A 19640-nucleotide genomic window follows, 5' to 3' on the forward strand; every position below is an offset into this window, starting at 1 on the left:
TGTTTAAAAAGAAGCTGTATGCTTCTAAAGTTTGCTGGATAAAAGCTGCAGACCCTTTCCTCACCGCACCAAACTAGGCACATAATTGGGAGATCAATTTTGGGAGTGTAGTTACCACAGCGGTAAGTGGAAAGAAAGAGACACCTCTAGGGGCTGGTTCACTTCACCTCAGATCTGCTGACCGCAGAGAAACCCTAAAGCAACTAGGTTCCTAACTAGGCCCTGTCAGTTTTGCGTGGGGAGTCAGGGCCTCTCTCTTCCACACGGCCTACTACAGATGTAGACAGAGAAATACCATCCTTGACTCCTGAATGCTTGCAAGACTCTTACTACTTAGAGGATGTCAGGTATAAAGCATCAGGTGCACTGCTGCTCTGCCTTGCTCTGGGGTTTACTTGCAGCAGAAGGCAATTACTTAATGTTTGCACCTTGGGCATTCATCAGACTTGTATGGATTGAGCCCCAAAGCACAGGACAGAGCTCCAGAGAAATCAGCCATTCTTTTAAACTGTGAACACTGAGGTTCAGGAGCCAAACCTGTGGGACTTGGATTCAGTTCAGTGCAACTCAAATGCATGGGAGGAAAATGCTTCATTAAATTCAGTAATCTCACTCAGTAAGAAATATTCAAAGGCCAGGCCCCCACCAACATGATGAGAAGGAATGAAAGAAATATATGGGTTCCACAGCCACAGTTACCTATTTGTTGTTGGAGAGTGAAGACAGCTGGAGGAAGCGGCAAGAGAAAGACAGGTCTGTGACCTATGGAAACAATCTACAGAATCAAACAGGAACAAGAAATCTAAAGAGAGACTAAATTCTCTGTAACTATGTGTAGCATGACTGCAAATGTAGTTACATTTTGTACTGTAGTCTACAAGGCAATTTCTGAGGAATGAGCTCAGTAGGAGACTTGTGAGAAAAAAATTCTAAATGTTGTATTTTGATGGAAAGTACAAGAAGGAGGTGGGAAGGAGTATTTAAGACCATGATATGAAGAAGGAGAGAAAGGGCAGATACAGAAAAAACAGAAGGATTCAAGATTATTAGTCAGGTAATGTTGGAAGAAAGGCAGCAGCCCATGGGGATAGAAGAACCAATCAATCCATGACTCACTAAGACACTGGAACAAGGCACAACACAACAAAATACCTGGGAATGACATGCTCTTAGTGATAAATCCACCTGTAGAAGCTTTCCAAGAAGAGATTAGACTGAGTAAGCCTTAATTGAAGATATTCACTGAATGCTACATGAGGAAGTCCATTATGAACAAGTTAAAGGAACAGAGCTAACAGAGGAGTAGGAGGTGTAGTCAGTATAATTGGGAAGATTTGAAAGAAGATTAAAAGCTTTTTTGTGTACCTTCACAACTGCTATCAGTTGTTGTCTGCTGCTCATATGCCACCATCCTAAATGTTCAAAAGATAAACAGGCCAGGAACCCTAGACTGCAGGGACCAATGTCTGTGCTGAGAGCAACATGTGGTCTGTAAAATGGGTGGTGGAAAAGGAACTCAGCAGAGATGGACATGGAAGGAGAAGTCCACAACTTGAACAGACTGTGCATCAGGAAAGATAGCTGGGTAAGTTATAGGGAGGTAGTGCCAGCCAGTCACTAGCCCAATTGTTCTTCAGATTTATTATTTCTAAATAATCTTGCTGTTTACCAATGGCCCTGTAACATGGTGAGTTGTCTACACCACCACCCACTTACCTGACACATTACACAGCATCTGTAGTTCTAAAGGTTTCTTAGTTCTGCTAACAGTCTTAAATGAAACTGTTTTATAAAATAAACATTCTCCTCTCAAATCTACATCACTGGGGTATTTGTCAGACTAGATGTACTAATATTGCTTGGAATTTTCCACCATATGGTCTGGCAGATCTCTTTCCATTATCAGTTGGCTGCAATTCCTAATCAGGAGAAATCACAGTAGTGCAGGTTATGAAATGATGGAAAATTCCATCATTTCAGAAGTGTGGTGACTGATGGGAAAGTGAATGCTTTTCCTATTTCATGTTTAGGTCATGAAACAATGACTCTGCAAAGTTCAGCTTCAGGGGAATCGCATGCTACATGACTACTTTGCAAAACACTACTCTGCCATCTTATTTTCTCTCTTATTTTGCTTTCATTCTTTAGGTAACATTCTGGCCTCACTGTAGGAAATGTCACTTTAATGAAGCAAGGATTTCAGACCTCTTTTGTTTTCTCAATAGCTCAAGACAGTACAGAAAAGTCTTTTTTGTCTCAGCCATTCTCCTTCATAATTACTTGACTACAGCACATAGCTTAAAATGAAAAACTCAGGACAAATTTAATTCCTCCCTGCACTACTTCAAGCATTAAAAACTTGAACCAAATTAAGTCCCAGTCTGCATTACAACTATTGTAGTAGAAATTGGTTCCACCAGTTACTTTTAATTCAGTAAAAGACAAGGTTCATACTCACAGAATACAATGGACCTGTATTGCATTTGCTGTCTGAGAAAGCCTGAGGTTTTCCACAGGTAGGGTAACATAGCTTTGTCATGAAACACAGCTGAGGTCAAGTAAATGCTGTGAGCTGGAACTATTTTTGTAAGACTGCATATCTAAAATAGTTATCACCAGAGTGAATGTTCGTTAGCAAATACAGGTGGCATTTGCATTGCAAACTGGCTGATTCTCAGTTCTAACAAATCACAGGCAGAAGTGAACCCCAGTCTTGAATATCCATCAAGAATGACTTGTTATTCTACTTCAGAGCTTGGGACAAATATAAAGAGTTTTCTGCTGCATGATGAGAAACAATCTGCAATAAAAAAATACCAGGCCTTTCAGAGAGGAGACTTAAGACTGGCAGTCAACAAAGAGGTAAAGCTTGGGTGCATTAGACTGGCTAGTCTTGAGCAGCTGGGCTGTCTGCTACTACTACAGTATGTATATAATATGTGAGAGTCTCAGCATTTTGTAACTGATGGTGCCAGTACAGGAAGTCTTAGAGAGGATCTGAATAACATGGAAGAGACCTGTATTATTTTCTGTTGATATTAATTGTTCTTCTGTTTCATTACCTTTGTGTAGCATGCTGCAGAGGTGCAGAAAGGTGACTGAGTTTTGGGTGTTTCCACATTCTCGAGAAAGTCTGACAATTTTACAGGGACAATCTTTGGCAGTTTGAAAGTGATATGTATTAACTGTTCAAAGTTTCTGCTCTGCTCAGTGGAGGCTGACAGGTCAGGGAGGGCAGAATCCATGCAGGGAGTTCCCGAGAAGCTGGAAACATTTGCCAGGGAGCAGAGGAGAGAGGAAGGGTCTGCAGGAAGGCGGGTTGTAACCTGGTGCACAGACAAGAGACAGGTAGCATAGGAAACTGAGGCCTACCCAGTGCTGAGAGAAATACTGCACTTATTCCAGGCAATATATGATTTTCTTTCCCCATTTCTATATTTCCAGAGTTAGATGTGTAAGTAGAATGGTTATTTTGAATAAGCTGGTAATTTTAAAGCTTGGCATTGTACCTTCTCACTCTAACTCCCTGAGATAGGACAAGTGGAGGCTTTCGTAACCAGAAAATAGAGTCTAAGAGGGTGCCAAATTGGTGTATTTCATCCAAAAGGAATGGGGCTGCAGAGCCTTCAATTTGGAAGGATGTTATTAAAGGCACTGAAAGCATGGTCAGAGGCAAGTCTTTCCTAGAATAAAGCTGGGCAGGACTGGAGGATCTCTTTGAGTCAGTGGCTATCCCTTACTGCTCAACAAAACAGACCAGTGGCTTTCTCTGGTGCTGAGGGCAAGTGGCATGGCAGAGCTCGCATCCATATGGATGAACACTCTTATCCCACCAAATAGGATGATCTTTCCCGTATTGCCTACTGGAAACAGACCATGTCCAGTCATTGTCATTGGCACAGGCCAAACAGGCTAGGCAGCATGCTGACAAATAAACAACATGGATGACTGAGCAGTCACACCTGTGCTGTGGTTCTGTTTTATTTAATGCCTAATAGGCATAATCACTGAATCCAGTTCTGCTATTGTTCTCTTGTTCCTCAAAGGAATAAGTTTCATTTTAAATCCATTAGATTGATTGTTACCACCCCTCATATTGGAATAGTATTCCAACTCTTGCCCTTCTGAGGGCTGGAAGCCTAATTACAAGGTTGAATGAAAACTCTGAGCTGTGAAAGTTGCCTGTAAACAAGATTCTTTACTATTTCTATTGAAGACTATTTCTATTGCAATAGGAGAGGACTACAGAGAGTGTTCCCTGCAAGAGAGGATGTCTGTCTCAGATATGATAAACAGGAAAGCATAACTCAAATCACTGATAGACATCACTATTTGGTCTAGTGAGAACAAGCAGCAAAACCATCCCTTGTGAATTGATGCATTTATGGTGGAATATCTGTTCTGAAGAAACGGGCAGGAAGATCAGATAATCCAAATGATGCAGAATAGATTTGTTGTTACACAGAGAAATAAAATGATCCAGGATTGTCCATATGTGAGAGCAAAGATAAGAAAGAGAAGGACTGTAATGTTTTCATTTCACAGGGGAAGAGAAGTGGGGAAAAGAAGTACCTGTATAGAGAAGCAACAAAAACAATAACAACAAAAAAACCCTAAACTCTAAAGCAAATACCTGCAGTGCATTAAGGAAGGTTATGAGTGATTAATCAGCTCTTATTTAACCCAAATACATTTGTCACCTACAAGTTGTTTTTTCATAGTCATGTATTTCTAGAAATCATCATTAAGGGTTTTCCAAAATTAAACTGTTAAGCATTGTCTATGCCAGATTAAAAAATAAAAATTCCACATCTGGATTTCTAAACACACAAAACTGGAAATGTTCAGACCAGGGTTTTGACTTGGCCTTTGTGAAAATAAAGGTTTCAAAGATCCCTTGAGTGTCTGGAGGTGCTTGGCCCTGTTCTGATCTGAAAGTACAGGCATCAACTAGAGAGAACCTAGGAAAGGCCTTTGCCACCCTTCTGAAAAGGGAAACGTACGTGATGATGAGCTCCCCCTGAGAGAAATGATGTTGCCTTTCTTTTTAGAAGTGGTGCAGAAATGACCTTTCTCCTTAATCTCTGATCCAGATCTCTTTCTACAGGTCATTAATCCTTATAGTTAGTAATTATTCTGCCAGATGACCTCTCCTCTGCTGAACTATCAAAAGCATGTTGACTTCACATTGCTTTCAAACTGGCTGGTACAGTTAGAAATCAAATTTGATTTACAGGCATACCTCGTTTTATTGCTCTTCACTTTATTGCGCTTCGCAGATATTGCTTTTTTTACAAATTGAAGGTTTGTGGCAACCCTGCGTCAAGTAAGTCTATCGGGGACATTTTTCCAACAGCATGTGCTCACTTTGTGTCTCTGTGTCACATTTTGTACATTGTTTTTTTAGACATACTGCTATTGCACGCTTAATAGACTACAGTATAGTGTAAAAATAACTTTTATATGCACTGGGAAACCAAAAAATTAGTGTGACTCGCTTTATTGCGACATTCACTTTATGGTGGTGATCTGGAACCGAACACGCAATATCTCTGAGGTATGCCTGTATAGAAATGACACCATCTTAGAAAGATGCAAAAATTCTGTGAAGACAACTTGACTACAATACCAAATTACAAATTATCTTCTTGGACACCCTGAACAAATCATGCCAAGCAAAGACTTATTATAATGGTGATTTATCGCTTTATTTTCTAAGAGCTTGTGTGCATTGATATCTGTTTGATGTTTCCTGGCACTGGATTCACTCAACACAGCAAATATTTGTCAAAATTGTGTAAAATGATTTAGGAGCTTTAATCCCTTTTTTACAATTAATATATTTGGAAGTCTATGGAGACACAGTTACAACTAGGTCACACATTTTAACAAGTTTCCATTACTCAGCGGAACTGTAGTAGTGACAATATATACATTCTTTCTGCTTGTACCCTCAGTTCCATTAAAATTTAGTGTGGCATTTTTTCTAATTTGTATACATTTGTGCAGGGCAAATGGGCTCAAACGTGCTCTTGCACTCACTCTCTCCCTTTGGGTTTTATAGACTTTTTATCTAAAAGCTGATTATGATTGAAATAATGAGAATTAATTTATTAGAACATTTTTAAAAATCTTTTTTTTTTCCTCTTAAAGTGTGAAGCCAGTTAGATACAGTCAGTAGCTGCCAAGAGTTTTGAGAGACTAGTCTGGCAGCTGCACTTCAGTGTGGCACAGCAGTAGGATACAGCAGGAATAACTTGCTGCAGAAACTGCACGCAATTGCTAGTTTTCTGCTAGGCCATCACTTTCTGCATGTCAGCCTCTCAGAGAAGCCAACTGTGTGCTGTGTTATTATGTTGTACCTGAGAATCCGGTCCTTTTATCTGCAGAATTACTGTACTAGGTTATCTTAGTGAGTGTCCCTTGTCCCAATACAAAACTATAACCCTTGATTTCTAACAACAGCTCCCTCTGAGGCCTTGGATAGGCACAACTGTGGCTTGAGTTCTCCTTAGTCTGTTCAAGCTTCAAAGTTTGAAGCCAAGGATAAAGAAAAAACACATGCTGTATCTGATGGCACAGCCTCTCTCTCATGGTTGGCCATATGTTGCCTGCTTCTGTTATGATGCTCTCTTAGATCCTAAGATTTAAATTCTAAACCCTTTAGAGTGTGTTGTGTACATAAGTGCATGAGAACAGCTAAAACCAAAGATTCATACACACCAGCTCCCTGTCCATCATCTCCAACATCTGGAGAAATGCAGGCAGTAGTGGATGCCTGGGGAAGTATATCAGTACAGAGCAGATGTATAGTGATACTTTTGTCCCTGGCTTCTGTGATTTCCAGTTGGGTGCTACTGCAAGTACATGCAGAAGTAACAAATGCAGTGACAAAAGCATTGTGGTACCTACATAAGTAGGAAATATAAATGCTGTGTGGGTTTTCGGTACTTTGCCTGGAATGTAGATTTCACAACGATCTGGATGTATTTATGTTCTGACTTCTCTGTGACCATCTGTTTATCTTCCCAAATTCTCGTGACCTTTATGTGTTCACATAGTCCTTCTGTCTTCTCCCAGTAGACTGCTTTATTCTTCCTTGTTGATGTCTTGTAAAATAGTCATTAGATTGTTTTGGGGACAAAGTGATCTCCAGGGCTGCCATGTACATGCCGTGCAAATGTGCAAACGTGTGTCTTCAAATGGCCACCAGTTCAATTCCCACTCCACTCCAGTGCATCAACTTCCTCCATATGAATTTTTTCTCTAGATTTTTTAATAACATGGCTGTAATTAAGGGATACCCCAATGCTGAATGCATTAGTGAATCCTTTGGAGAGGAACATTTTCTTACTATGCTAAAAGGTTTATTTTCAATTTTTTCCCTTTATGGAAAGGTTTAAAATAAAAAAAGCGTCTCTTGTCTACAGACAATCTCATGGAGATAGAAGTCAGTTCAATTATATAAAGACCTCAAGAGAGCTTCAAAAAGGAAAAATATGGAGACTGTTTTTGGTGATTCAGGTGACCGTGGGAGGGAAAGTGTGGAGCTGAATCTGAACTTCTGTGCAGAACTTGTACTCCTAAGAGGCCTTCCATAACTTGGTTCTGTGCCAGCCAAGCAGAACTTAATCTACAGCTCTCAGACTGTGTAGATCATGTGAATTTAATTCTTTCGAGTTTCAATAAATCCACTTGCTGATCTTGGACAGCTGTAGTAAGAATAAATAACCTCTTTTGTAGAGATTTTGTAAAAGGTTTCAGCACTGACATAAAACATGGAAATACTGAGGAAAACAAAAAAAGCAAAGATCATTCATTCAGAATTTCTAGTGTAATCAATACTACAAAGTACTGCAATATTTTGCAAAAAAAAATTGACTTATATTTGCTTCTATTGGTACATTGATGTTTGGCTGATGATTCACAAGCAACTGCTAAACCCTTTAGGATATTACAAATATGTGTGCATTTATAATTTTTACATTCAAAATCTTTTCCCTATTTGTATGAAATACTCTTCATTTTCAGGTTTTATGTAGTTTCCTGTAATATGCATATTCTTACTCAAGAACAGAATTTCTCTAGGAAAATACTTAAATATGTATTTATGGTATATAATTACAATTATAAGGGGATCTTTTAGGCTGTAGAATGATTATTCAAGTAGAACTATGTAAGTAATCATTTTTCCGATTTACTTGCTGAACCAAAAACCTGAAAATAAAATTAATTTGAATCAACTTGAGTTGGGGGGGGCAGAACCCACAGTTCTGTTGTGGAAAAATAATCTAAATCAGTAGGATTCCATTTCCTGGGTTTTGTTCTGTATTTTTAACTTTTTTTATATAAATTAAATCTGATAAAATCCTCTGGAAGCATTACTGGGAAAGCAAGCAAACCTGCTTTTCCTCATGTTTTTCCATTGACTGTAGAGGGAGCTGGGGAAAGGTGAGGCAAGAGCATGCTCTTAACTTTAGCATCTTTGTGCCTAACGTAGATGGGTGGACCTGGGCTTTTTCCAGAAGTCATTCAAAGGAGCGTTCCTAACAATTTTAAAAGCTTTTAAGAGAAATTATCTGATATAATGTTCCGGGGGGGGGGGGGGGGCTTGCTGACAAAAAGAGTTTTTGTTTGAGATTTTCCACCTTTTTAAAAAAAGTTTAAAGACCAGTGTTTTCAGCTGAAGTGACTGGCTGGCTTCAGCAAGAATTCTGCTCCAATTTAAACTCCACTATTGCACGAGTAAGCCGTCTGCCTGCCGTGAGGGCCGACGGCTGGGGTGAGCGAGGCTTGGTGCTCCTCGGCAGGGAAGGAGCTGGCAGGTGCCTCGCTGGGCCTTTTCCGTCGCGGCGACCCCCCTCAGGATGTGAGGAAAGGGAGGTGCTCATTCGTGGGGAGGCCCGAGCTTGCTTTTTCACGCTTCCTCCCTTTTTAGGGTTCCAGTGAACCGCTGAGGGATGGGTAAGACACACGGAGAAGGGGAAGGGAAAGCTGAGGAGCAGCGAGCCGTTAACGGCCGCGGGGCCAGGCCGGGCGCGCGGCGCTGACGCGGCGCTGTGTGTGTGTTGCAGATCTTCGAGTGGTGGTACTTCCGCAAGTACGGCACGTCCTTCATCGAGCAGGTCTCGGTGAGCCACTTGCGCCCTCTGCTGGGCGGGGTGGACAACAGCGCGCCCAACGCCGCCAACGCCGCCAACGGGGACGCCGACTCCAACCGCCAGAGCGTCTCAGGTGAGGGGCCGCCGCGGGCCGCCGCCGGGGTTCGCCCCCCCCCCCCCCGGCTGAGAGAAATTCGGGGGTTTCTGTGAGAAGGAGGACATATCCCAGGTGCTGGTCCTGGGCACAGCCGGACATTCACCTGATCTTCGGGTACACTGTAACCGCCCCATCCTCAGGGTGCCCACTTGCCCGCACGGGAGCTTCCCTTCCTTTTCAGTCCTATTAGCTGTTTAAGGGAAGATGTCATCTTAACCTCCACAACTTGTCTTGCAAAGCTAAAATGGTCGTTGGTCAAACACATACATGATGGCTTTTTTTTCTAATAAAGCTAGAAGCCTCACCCTAAGAAAAATACAATGAAGACTGGCAATATGTACAGATTTCTTTAAAAAACCGGATGAAAAAATATATGGGAAGTGGTGTGGAAAACATAGCTGTGCAATTTCTGTTGTATAAAGCTAAAGTTTTGCTTTTTAAAGTTAGGATGTCTTGGGTCACTTAGTATGGAGAAAAGTGAAAGTCATTATTTGCCTAACGAGGAAAATAACCTGGACTGTTACTGCTTAAGGCCATGAACTTGCAGTAAATTGAAATCAGCAAGACTGTTCATGAACTGTAAAATTAGGTGCATGCCTACATTTTAACAGAATCAAGGTTTAAGAGTATGATGCCTGAGAGCTAGATTGTGGCTAAACCTGAACAGCCACATACAGGAATTGTGGAAAGTTAAGAGATTGCCTGTAATCTGGAAACACCCACAAGTTTACCCCACCCACAGGTACCATATTCTCCCTTCCAAGGCTTTCATGCAAATAGCAGATATTCATGCATTGGGTAGACATTTATGGACATTTGGGCCCAGTTAAAGTCAGTGGCCAAGTGCTTTGAGTGCCAGTCTTTGCCCACTGCCTGTTGAATTGGTGGCTGCTACAGATTAGCTTGGCTTGTCTGGAGTTTTGTGGCTTGTCAAAATTAGTGTTCAACCCCTGCCATAGGCAGATGGTATAAATATCATTTCATCCTGAGCCACAAGACCATACAAGGCCTTCTTTACATTTGTTTTGCTGTCAAATAAAAGACAGGACTGCTTCATTAATTGCTCAGGCAATTAATCTTTCCAAACTCATGCAATGCTTATTGCTCAGGCTCTGTTACCATAAGGCAAATGCACATTTGCCCTCCTTGTTCTGAAACCTCAGCTAAATTGCATGTGCTTTCTCTAATATCATTTCTAAAGTCAGGCAGTATTTTTATTTTCATTCTTTTACAGAGCCTTGCAGCATAGTTAAAGCACTGTCAAGAAAATAATCAGAAAAAGATGGCGAGAATGCCCATCTGCTTTTGCATTGCTTGATTCTTAGGGTAATGGAAATAGTATGTAAACAACATTTGGATTTCACTTTAGTAAGTGGAAGCACAGTGGTTTTTAATAGCTTAAGGGCTTGTTCCATTCCTGACTCAGCTACTGATTTGATTTGTGACTTTGGGCAAGTTGTAATGCAGTCAGGTTTAAAAAAAGATTTCAGGCATTTGAGGCTTGATTTTGTGAAGTTCTGGACATTCACAGCTCCTATGAACTTCAGTGCAAGGTATGGGTGCTGCAAATCAGGTTGATGGTGTCTGTTTCTGAATAAATCACATTTTAGAAAGTTGACTGACACTCTGGGGCCTCTTTTATAGTGCATATAATTTTTCTGAATAAACATAAGATTGAGAAAGTGTTTTGAGAGCCTTACCTGAGCAGTATATATGTATGAGTTGTGATTTTTTTATTATGCATTTATATATTACTATAATGAATACACATTCATTTGCTCTGATGATAAAGATGATAGTAAATCAGAAAAAAACAGCTCTTACGTGATGGGGGGAGGGAAGTGTCAGTTTTGCATTGAGACAACTTGTGTGCTGTTACAGCTCTGCCACAGATGTTCCGTCTCTGGAAGTTGCTTAGCTCATGTTTCAAATTTGGAGATTTTGCTGAGGTGCTGTAGTTGGGAGCCTGGTTGCCAGGGGATTCCTCTGAGAGGTAGGCAGCAAGAAACAAGTCAGCCTGCGTAAGATGAATCAGCCTCTTGAGCACTGAACAGCAACTTTGTTGAGTGAATAGGAATCCCAGGGGAACTTATGTCCTTGCTTGGGTGATACAGAGCTACCTGGGTGGAATGAATTGAAGACTTAAGCCATGATTGATAAGGATGTTGAACTACTGTTACTTCTGGCTTGAGCTGTAGGTATTCACTGTTTGAGGAACTCAGGGCAGGACTCAGTCTATCTTCCTGATCTGTAAATGGAGTTTAATGGTTTCAGCCTTTGATTTATGTCCAGGTCATAATCTTAGTATTGGAAATTAGTTTAGCTTTCTTTAGGGATGTTCCCCTAGTATTTCATTAAATGGTTAGCTTTCGTTGTAACATTAGTATTTCATTAAATTTATGTCCTCTCTAGGCATTTAAAACTCAACAGAATTAACAAATGAGGAAAAGTGTGTGAAACAGAACAAATTCAGTCAAGGAGAAAGCATTATTGTTTAACAACTGAAATACCTATGTCTGTAATTTCTGTCCTGGCAAATTTTACTTCTGCTCTTCCATTCTTATGAAAATAAACAAGGAAAAATTAGTTTTAAACTCACAAGTTAAATGATGTAGGTGGCTTCAAAAAAATGTTCTGTACTGGGTGTTTGTACTTCAGGAAGCCTCCACATAGCACAGCAAATTCAGCAGTTGCCATTCCCATCTGAGGAGAGGAAAGGCCATGAATAGCAGCATTGCATGGTCCAGGAGATTATGTTTGGGTGGACCAGCAGAAAGCATGGAATGGCTTGGGAACACCTGTGTGTGTTCATCAGTGCGGTCTGTCACACTTCAGCAACTCTGAAATAACTCCCCTCTTCTTAAAGTGGAAGGCACAGTATTTTGACTAATGAGGTTCACTCAAGCATCTTGATTTTTTCTGATACAAAGAAATAGTTAAGGACATTTTTGCCTTTCAATCTGTAGGCACTTGATTCTATAAATTTCTCTAGCAAAATCTTTGTGAAGTGTGTCTGTACAGGTAGCCTGTTAATCGTACCTTCAGAAAGATACCAGTATTCAAAACTTGAGCATTGAATAAGCAGCTGAAAGATGAATCTTCAAAAAATCCTACTTGCTTATACAAAATAAGGACATCAGTTATATAATATGATTATTTTGCAATGTAACAGAAGAGGCAACCTTTCCAGTTTATCATACATCAACACTGGGATATTTCTGTCACTATCCAAATAGGTGAAGATGGCTTTTTTTTTTTACTTGGTTCACCCTGTTTTCCTATGTTGATATTTGACTTTTGTAGACTATTGCAGTAGCTACCTTTGTCTTCAGAAAGACTGGAAGAATGGTTGTTGTATTCAGACTTGGTATCAGCAGATAACAAGACAAAAACAACAAAAGAGCACCTCATGTTTAACTAGCCAGACAGATGCCAAACTGCCTCCAGGACAGTAGATAGTAATAAAACAGCTTCTACTCCTCCCCTTTTTGTTCCCCAGCTCCCCCTTACCCCACCAGGGTGATTAAGTACTGTGCTTGGATCAAGCACAACCACTAAAATTTGAATAAATTGAACAGAAAGAATGGTATCACTGTGATCAAATTCTTGTTCTCTCATCTTGTTTATTGCAAATACAGTAAGCCAAGCCACTGAATTGTTCCTCTGAAACTGAGAAGGCTGGTATTTATTCAATATTTATTATGGTTTGAAAATCATATTCTATATAAATTACCAGATTAAAGCTTGTCAAACAGCCATACCCTCTGGCTGTGCAACAGAATGGCTGAATGTTGATCAAGCACTTCTGGGTAAGCTAATGGAGCTTTCCAATATTAGCTAGCTGCTGAAGTGGTTAGTTAAAGGATGCGACTGTATAATCAATGCTTTTACTCTTCCTAGTCATCCTGCCTTTTTCTTGTCCCTGTCTCATGCATATGTTATCTAATGTAGGGACCATTCTGAAGGGCTACCTACTATGCCCTTTGATTTTTGTGCAGCTGCAGGTGTTGTTATGTATTGCAAATAATTTATGTACGATGCTTCCTCTTCTTGCCACTTTAGCTTCATACTCAGAAATGGGAGATAGATCCATGAAAAAAAGAGAAAGGCTTGACTTGCCATTCTTTGTGTCTGTCTCTCATTTTAATGGACCAGGCCTAAAGGGAACAGGCATTAACTTCCCATATGTTATATGAAGTAGGGTAGATACCCTGTTGACTCATTATCTTGCAAGAAACATGCTGCAGTGAGGTCTCTAGAAATGATGTCACATAACTTCTTAGGGAAAAATTTACTGGTTGACATTTGGTGGTGGAAAACAGCTGGTGAAATGCTGGAGAGCCAACACTACTGATGGGCTTTTGCAGAGCACTCAGTGAGGTGTCATCCAGTAATTGATTTGTAGTAAAATGGCATGCTGTCCCACAGTGACTTTTTAGTCTTTGTTGCAAGTACTTAGTTTGATTCTGGTCTCACTTTGACTGGAGTAAATTGTGTCTTTGTTGAAAGCAAAAGAATTATACTGACGTTAAAGTAAGAGCTAAGTTAGAAAAGCCAGAATTAAGACCTCTGCTTATGAAAAGCTGTAAAAATTGATATTGTGATTTTTTGAGTACTATTGTAAATGAAGTTGTTGTGGATTTTCTTATTTCTTCCTGCCTGTGATGTGAAGAATTTGCATTTCTCTTCTCTTAGGAGAAAAAGAAATGTATGAAATGCTTTTAGTGTTCCCAAACCTTTGCAATAAACTTTTCTCTGGCAATCAACCTTAGACTCCCTTGTCAATCCTGCAGTGGTTGTAACTCAAGTAATGTCAGCAGATGTTGCCATGGAATTTTGTTTCTAAAGCTAAAGAGGAATTAAAATTGGCAATTGTACCTAAGGTTCTCAGTGACTTGCAGTATTGACTAGACAGTGAAGTTTTCCTATAGAAATAACAAGTCCATAGGGACCGAGTTAATTGCTCAGTTTTTCAGTGCAATAACCCCAATATGATCCCTCTTCAATTCTGCATTATGGTAAATGTGAGTCCTGGCACTAATCATTATTATCTTTTTAGTCTGGCATTTGGAGCTTTGTTAGAGGTTATTTATTTGGAATTCTGTCATTTCTTAAAACTAATTTATAATGAAATTATTATTTGAAAAGGAAAGTGGAAAGACAAATCAGGTTACCACCTGCATCTCTCTGCACTTAATTTTTCCATTTGCACATATAAAAAGTAAAAGTCATTTGCTAAGGCTCATTAGAAGATAACTGATATTTCTGACAAACCTCAAGTAACATTGTAATTTGGAAGAGACTCTTTATTGTGTGTTTCTGTTTTTGTTTATGACAGAATGCAAAGTCTGGCGAAATCCCTTAAACCTATTCAGAGGAGCTGAGTATAATCGGTAAGTGCTACAGTGTTATAATTTCAGGTGTAGTACTAGGTTAAGGATCTTAATTGTACTTGTTCATAAACTGAACTCTGAGATTGAAAAAGAAAACAAAATTGTTGACACATGCACTTGTACCAGGTTTTTCTGTCATATATGAGATGTTTCTGAAAGAAAAGGAGTTTGAATTCATTCTCAAGCGCTCATTATTTCTGCAGTTTTTGGTGTTATTAGAAAAACTGGAAAACATAAGTGTTTTCAGTGCATCTAGCACATTAATGTAGTAGTTCTGTTCAAGTCAGTTATAGCAGGCAACCTAATGAATTGTATCTGGGTTCCATGAAGTCTTAATGTTTGAATATGTGTGTTACTGATTTCCTGTATGCTTTCCAACATCCTCATTAGCTTAGGTTCAACTACTATAGCTCCATCACAGTACAGGGAAATGCAACGTACATTGATAAAGAGATCAGCTGGGTGAACTTAGTAGTTTATGCCCATCTCTGATGTTTAGTTTTCTCCTTTCCTATAAATACTGCTGAATATGAGCTCATTTAACCAGAATGTCTCTTTGTTGGCATGTTTGCAGGTATACATGGGTAACAGGGAGAGAACCTTTGACCTACTATGATATGAATCTTTCAGCACAGGACCATCAGACATTCTTTACATGTGACACAGATCATATGCGGCCTGCAGACGCTAGTAAGAGACCATCTGAACAACCGGTTTTGCTAATAGGTTAACGGTGGTTTTGAACTGGCACTATAAAAATACAGTCAGACGTCAGTTCTCTCAGGTAGATTAATAAAGGTAAAAGTTTGACTGTGCTTGGAAAGCTGTTGCTGTTGGATGAACGACATTCTAGATCTGTACAAGTTGTACAATCTGTAAATTACCTAATTTGTGTCGCTGTGTTTTGTTCTACTTTGCTGAAGTCATTCAAGGTACCACTTACAGTGTGAAGACTTGCGTTTTCCTTCTATTTCTTGCAGTAGCTTCAGACATGTACAGCTTAATTTGCCTCCTGCTGCAGTGTGTAGTATGTAGAGTTATGTTCTCTAAGTACCATTTAGTCTACACTGAGACTCAGTAAAACTGAGTCCTGTGTTTTGTTCCTGCTGAAGTTGGAAGTTCTACAAAAAATGGGAACAACACATTTAGAACTGAATATGATATAAGCAGCTTTAGTTGTATTAAGCTTTTATTGTTAAAGAAATGACTTTGGTTGTGCTATAAAATGTACAACCATGATTTTGATCATCAGAATTTGTCTCTGAAGAGACAAATCTTCTTTGTCTCTTAGGAAAATAGAGATCCTGACATTTGGGCACTCCATTCTGAGGGCATAATTACAAAGGAGAATATACTCTGTGCTTCTGATGCAGGAATGAATCCTCCTTTATGAAATCAGTGGGATAATTTTGAGGCAGTCTGATTAGCTTGGATGCTGTTTCCATTTAGCACTCACATGAAGTAACAGCACGGTAGGAATTGGAATAAGATTCCAACTTTCTTCATATTCTTTTGTGCCTGTGGAGCCTACCTCACCAAGAGGGAAATGCTGCTTGTCCTCTCTTTCTTCTCTGTATGCAACAGTGCAGCTGGCATAATCTAACTCTCAGACAAACTTACCTGAGGAAAAAAATTTAATTAAATGAAAGTATAAGTCTAAGTATTTGGGACAGAAGCTCATGTTGGTTATGTATCTTTTGAATGATCACTGAGCTTTTTGAAATGCTCTGTAGCGAGTCGGACTGAGAGCAATAAATTTTTGTTATTATAGTGCAGGAGATCCTCCTTGTTAATGCTATAATGACTAATATGCCCCTGTTCTGCTTTGTTTATTGAATAGTAATGCAAAAAGCCTGGAGAGAGAGAAACCCACAAGCCCGAATTTCTGCAGCACATGAAGCTTTGGAATTGAACGAGTGAGTGACAACAACATTAACATTTAGTTTCTGTCTTTTAAAAATCCATTTGATGATAGCTTAAGGCAGGGGGTTTACTACAATAATTTTTAATCATGATTGCAGGCCTGTCACAGGAAGATCTATAATGGGAAGAATAAAGCAGAGCTGCATGTTGTGCTAGCCACCCAGAAGATCCTTAGGGCACTGATGACAGTGAGAGTCTTCCCATTGATGTCAGTGGGCTTTGGATCAGGCCCTGTGTTGGCATGGTGAAGTGTTAAATGAGTTGCCTTCTGATCAGCATATGATATATGTATATAAGGCATGGAGACAAGATGAGTTGCCTTTTGGCAACTCGGTTGTCCTGAATAGAGACAAGAAGAAGGGGACTTGTAAACACTTTCTGAAGTATTTAGCTGATAATGTGTAGGAATAGAGTTGATAATGTGTAGGAATAAGATGTAATTTTGTGGGATTTTTGTTGTTTGTGAGTCCATCATTTGTTTTCTCAGTGAGATGCGTAGAATTCTGAGATCCCACAATAAACAGATGGTTAAAAGGTCTAATTTAGACAGCTAAAAGCTGGATGAGATGATTCCCACCCTGCATTTTACCTTTATTTGTATTCCTAAAGCTGCTTTTTTTTTGGGGGGGGGGGGGAGGGGATCTTTGCCTATACAATTACATTCATAGTCTGTTCAAAGCTTATCATAAGTGTTACAGTTCTTTTGTTTTCTTTCATGCCATTACAGTAGTGGAGATGTTTTCTATTAAATCAATAGTGCATAAAACTAGTTTATGTCTCTAAAATGCATTTTAGCAATATAAGATCATGCACAGTGAGATAGTAGTTTACTTTCTGGGCAGATTCACTGATTTTAGTAGGTTTATTCAAGTGCTGAAGCAATGCAGTTGCTACATAAGTAACACATTATGTCCTTGTCAGAGTAGTTGCTTTACAAAGATAAGCCATACATACAAAAGCCATATGGACAAAACTCCACTACCTCTGTATTTGGTACATTCTTGCCAGTTTGCATGTCTTTGGGTAGTTTTTGCTTGAAGTAATGTTCTCATGGTTTTGCCTCTGATTCTCCTGCAGGTGTGCCACTGCCTATATTCTCTTGGCTGAAGAGGAAGCAACAACAATTGTAGAAGCAGAGAAACTGTTTAAGCAAGCTCTGAAAGCTGGAGAGGGCTGTTACAGGCGTAGCCAGCAATTACAGCACCATGGTGCCCAGTATGAAGCCCAACACAGTAAGTGTGTCTTTGGAGGGAGTAGCTGCTTCTAGAAGGGGAGAAGGGACTAGGATGTGGCCCTAGAGCCAAACTATTGTGTTTCAGTGTTTTTGCCTGGTTCTGTTACTGTATTGGCAATGCTCAGATTACACCTTTTCTTTCTCATGGCAAAAATGTGTAACACTCACTTAACAGAAAAGAAAAGAAAAGGTAGTAGAGCCAAAAGAGATTTGATATTCAGAAAGTACTGGACTCTGCTTTAGAAAGTCACACTGAAGTGCCTCTAGCCATTTTGAAAGCATAGGCCCATGTTTTGAAAAGATAGTAAAGAGCCATGAGAACAGGAGTGAAGTGATGCTTTGCCAGCTTTTTTCATCATCTGTAAGGTAAATATGTACACCACATCATTCTATGATGTACTTCAGAGTAATGGGAGCCATTCACCAGTGTGATATTTGAAAAGTTAGGGTGTATACATGAAGAAAGGTCACAGAAACATTAAAAATTAACAACTGGAATAAAACAGTGCTCTAATTGAAACTCTAGATTTTTTTGTTTAGGTTTTGGATAAGCAGTTTTAGCTGATGTGACGGCTATATTTAGTAGAAGCTTCTTAAACCTAAGAAAATACATGAGGATTCACTGACAGTAAGTGAATAAAAAGATAACTAAAGCAAAAAGATCTAGATTATTTCTAGTCTACCATGGCTACCTCAGGCAAAAATAATACCAGTGAATTACATAAGTACAAGCACTGGCATATTTGGGCATATTCAGGTTTCTCAGGACCTGAATTCACAGGCTCTGGCTATCTCACATAATTGGGAAGATTGCTGATAAAAATTGTACGTAGTGAAATTGTCTGTGATCTCTGGTTTCAAAAGTATGTGCAAGTCTATACCTGGAAACCTGAGGTTTTATAAAGCTTGGGGTAGCATTTTAAACATTTGTTGGTTATAAGCTAATATTTAGGATGATACATTTATGATGACATGGTTATTTTTGGAGAAAATGAAAACATAGAGTAGCTGAGCCCTTGAAGCAATTCTCAGGCTCTAGCAGGCTTATGGTTGTCTGTGAAACCTTAATTTCTGTACTTAATCCACCCTGAGCACTGAAAATGAAAGTGATTCTATGAAAAATATTCAAAAGAGTAAAGACTGTACCATGATGCTTATGTCCAAGAGATCATGGTTAAGTTTGTGCAGACAAATGTAAATATGGTATTTTTGTAACCTCTCTGCTTGATGATGTGTGTTGCCACTGTCATCATCAAATTTGACCCCTTGGTCCTTCAGCATTATAGGAGAGGTAACAACCAGTTTAATAACAGGATTAAGTAAGTGCATTGCCACAGAGCAGGAAGGGCTGAAAAGTGACAATCAGCTCTAACTGTTTTACAGTAGAGGGGCTAGATTGTTCCACTTCTCTCTGCCTTCCAGTGTCCCCTTTATAATTTCAGCATGCACCCACAAATGTTAGAAAAGTTCCAGCCTCAGATGCTGCCTTAGATATAGGGCCTCCAAGTAGGATTTTTTTTTATTACACTCTGGACTTTGTATAGTTTAATAAAGTGGAGAGCTCAGATTTCTTTAGAGAAGAAGGACCATAGACAGATGTGTCTATTCAGAGACCACAGTTCCTTTCCTCAAGTTGCAATTACTCCGTGGTTTTGAAATGTGGTGGTGTTCCATTCCTTCAGGATGACTTTGGGATGAAAAGTGAACATTTCTTCTTTTGCAAGTGAAAACCACTATATCATTTCTTGAACAACAGCAGATAGTTCTATATTTCTGTGTATCCCTGTGTTCCATCTCTTTCATACAGTATTTTATGTTAGGCCATGAATTTT

At 39.5% G+C, this 19640-nt stretch overlaps 1 protein-coding gene across 6 annotated transcripts in view; it reads left to right on the forward strand.

The window, feature by feature from the left end:
- The window catches only part of ST7 (suppression of tumorigenicity 7), a 164382-nt gene that overhangs the window by 90054 nt on the left and 54688 nt on the right, over window positions 1–19640 (forward strand). For 3 of the 6 annotated variants that reach the window (XM_013947840.2, XM_067315100.1, XM_067315076.1), the window contains exons 3-7: window positions 9075–9234; window positions 14597–14651; window positions 15226–15341; window positions 16492–16567; window positions 17652–17806. In XM_013947840.2, the coding sequence (XP_013803294.1) occupies window positions 9075–9234; window positions 14597–14651; window positions 15226–15341; window positions 16492–16567; window positions 17652–17806 (562 nt within the window). Of the gene's footprint in view, window positions 1–2805; window positions 2863–9074; window positions 9235–14596; window positions 14652–15225; window positions 15342–16491; window positions 16568–17651; window positions 17807–19640 lie in introns of those variants that run through there. The other 3 variants (XM_067315084.1, XM_013947839.2, XM_013947838.2) reach the window with 2 other exon arrangements.

The sequence above is a fragment of the Apteryx mantelli genome, chromosome 1, assembly GCF_036417845.1.
Source record: "Apteryx mantelli isolate bAptMan1 chromosome 1, bAptMan1.hap1, whole genome shotgun sequence".
NCBI lineage: Eukaryota > Metazoa > Chordata > Aves > Apterygiformes > Apterygidae > Apteryx > Apteryx mantelli.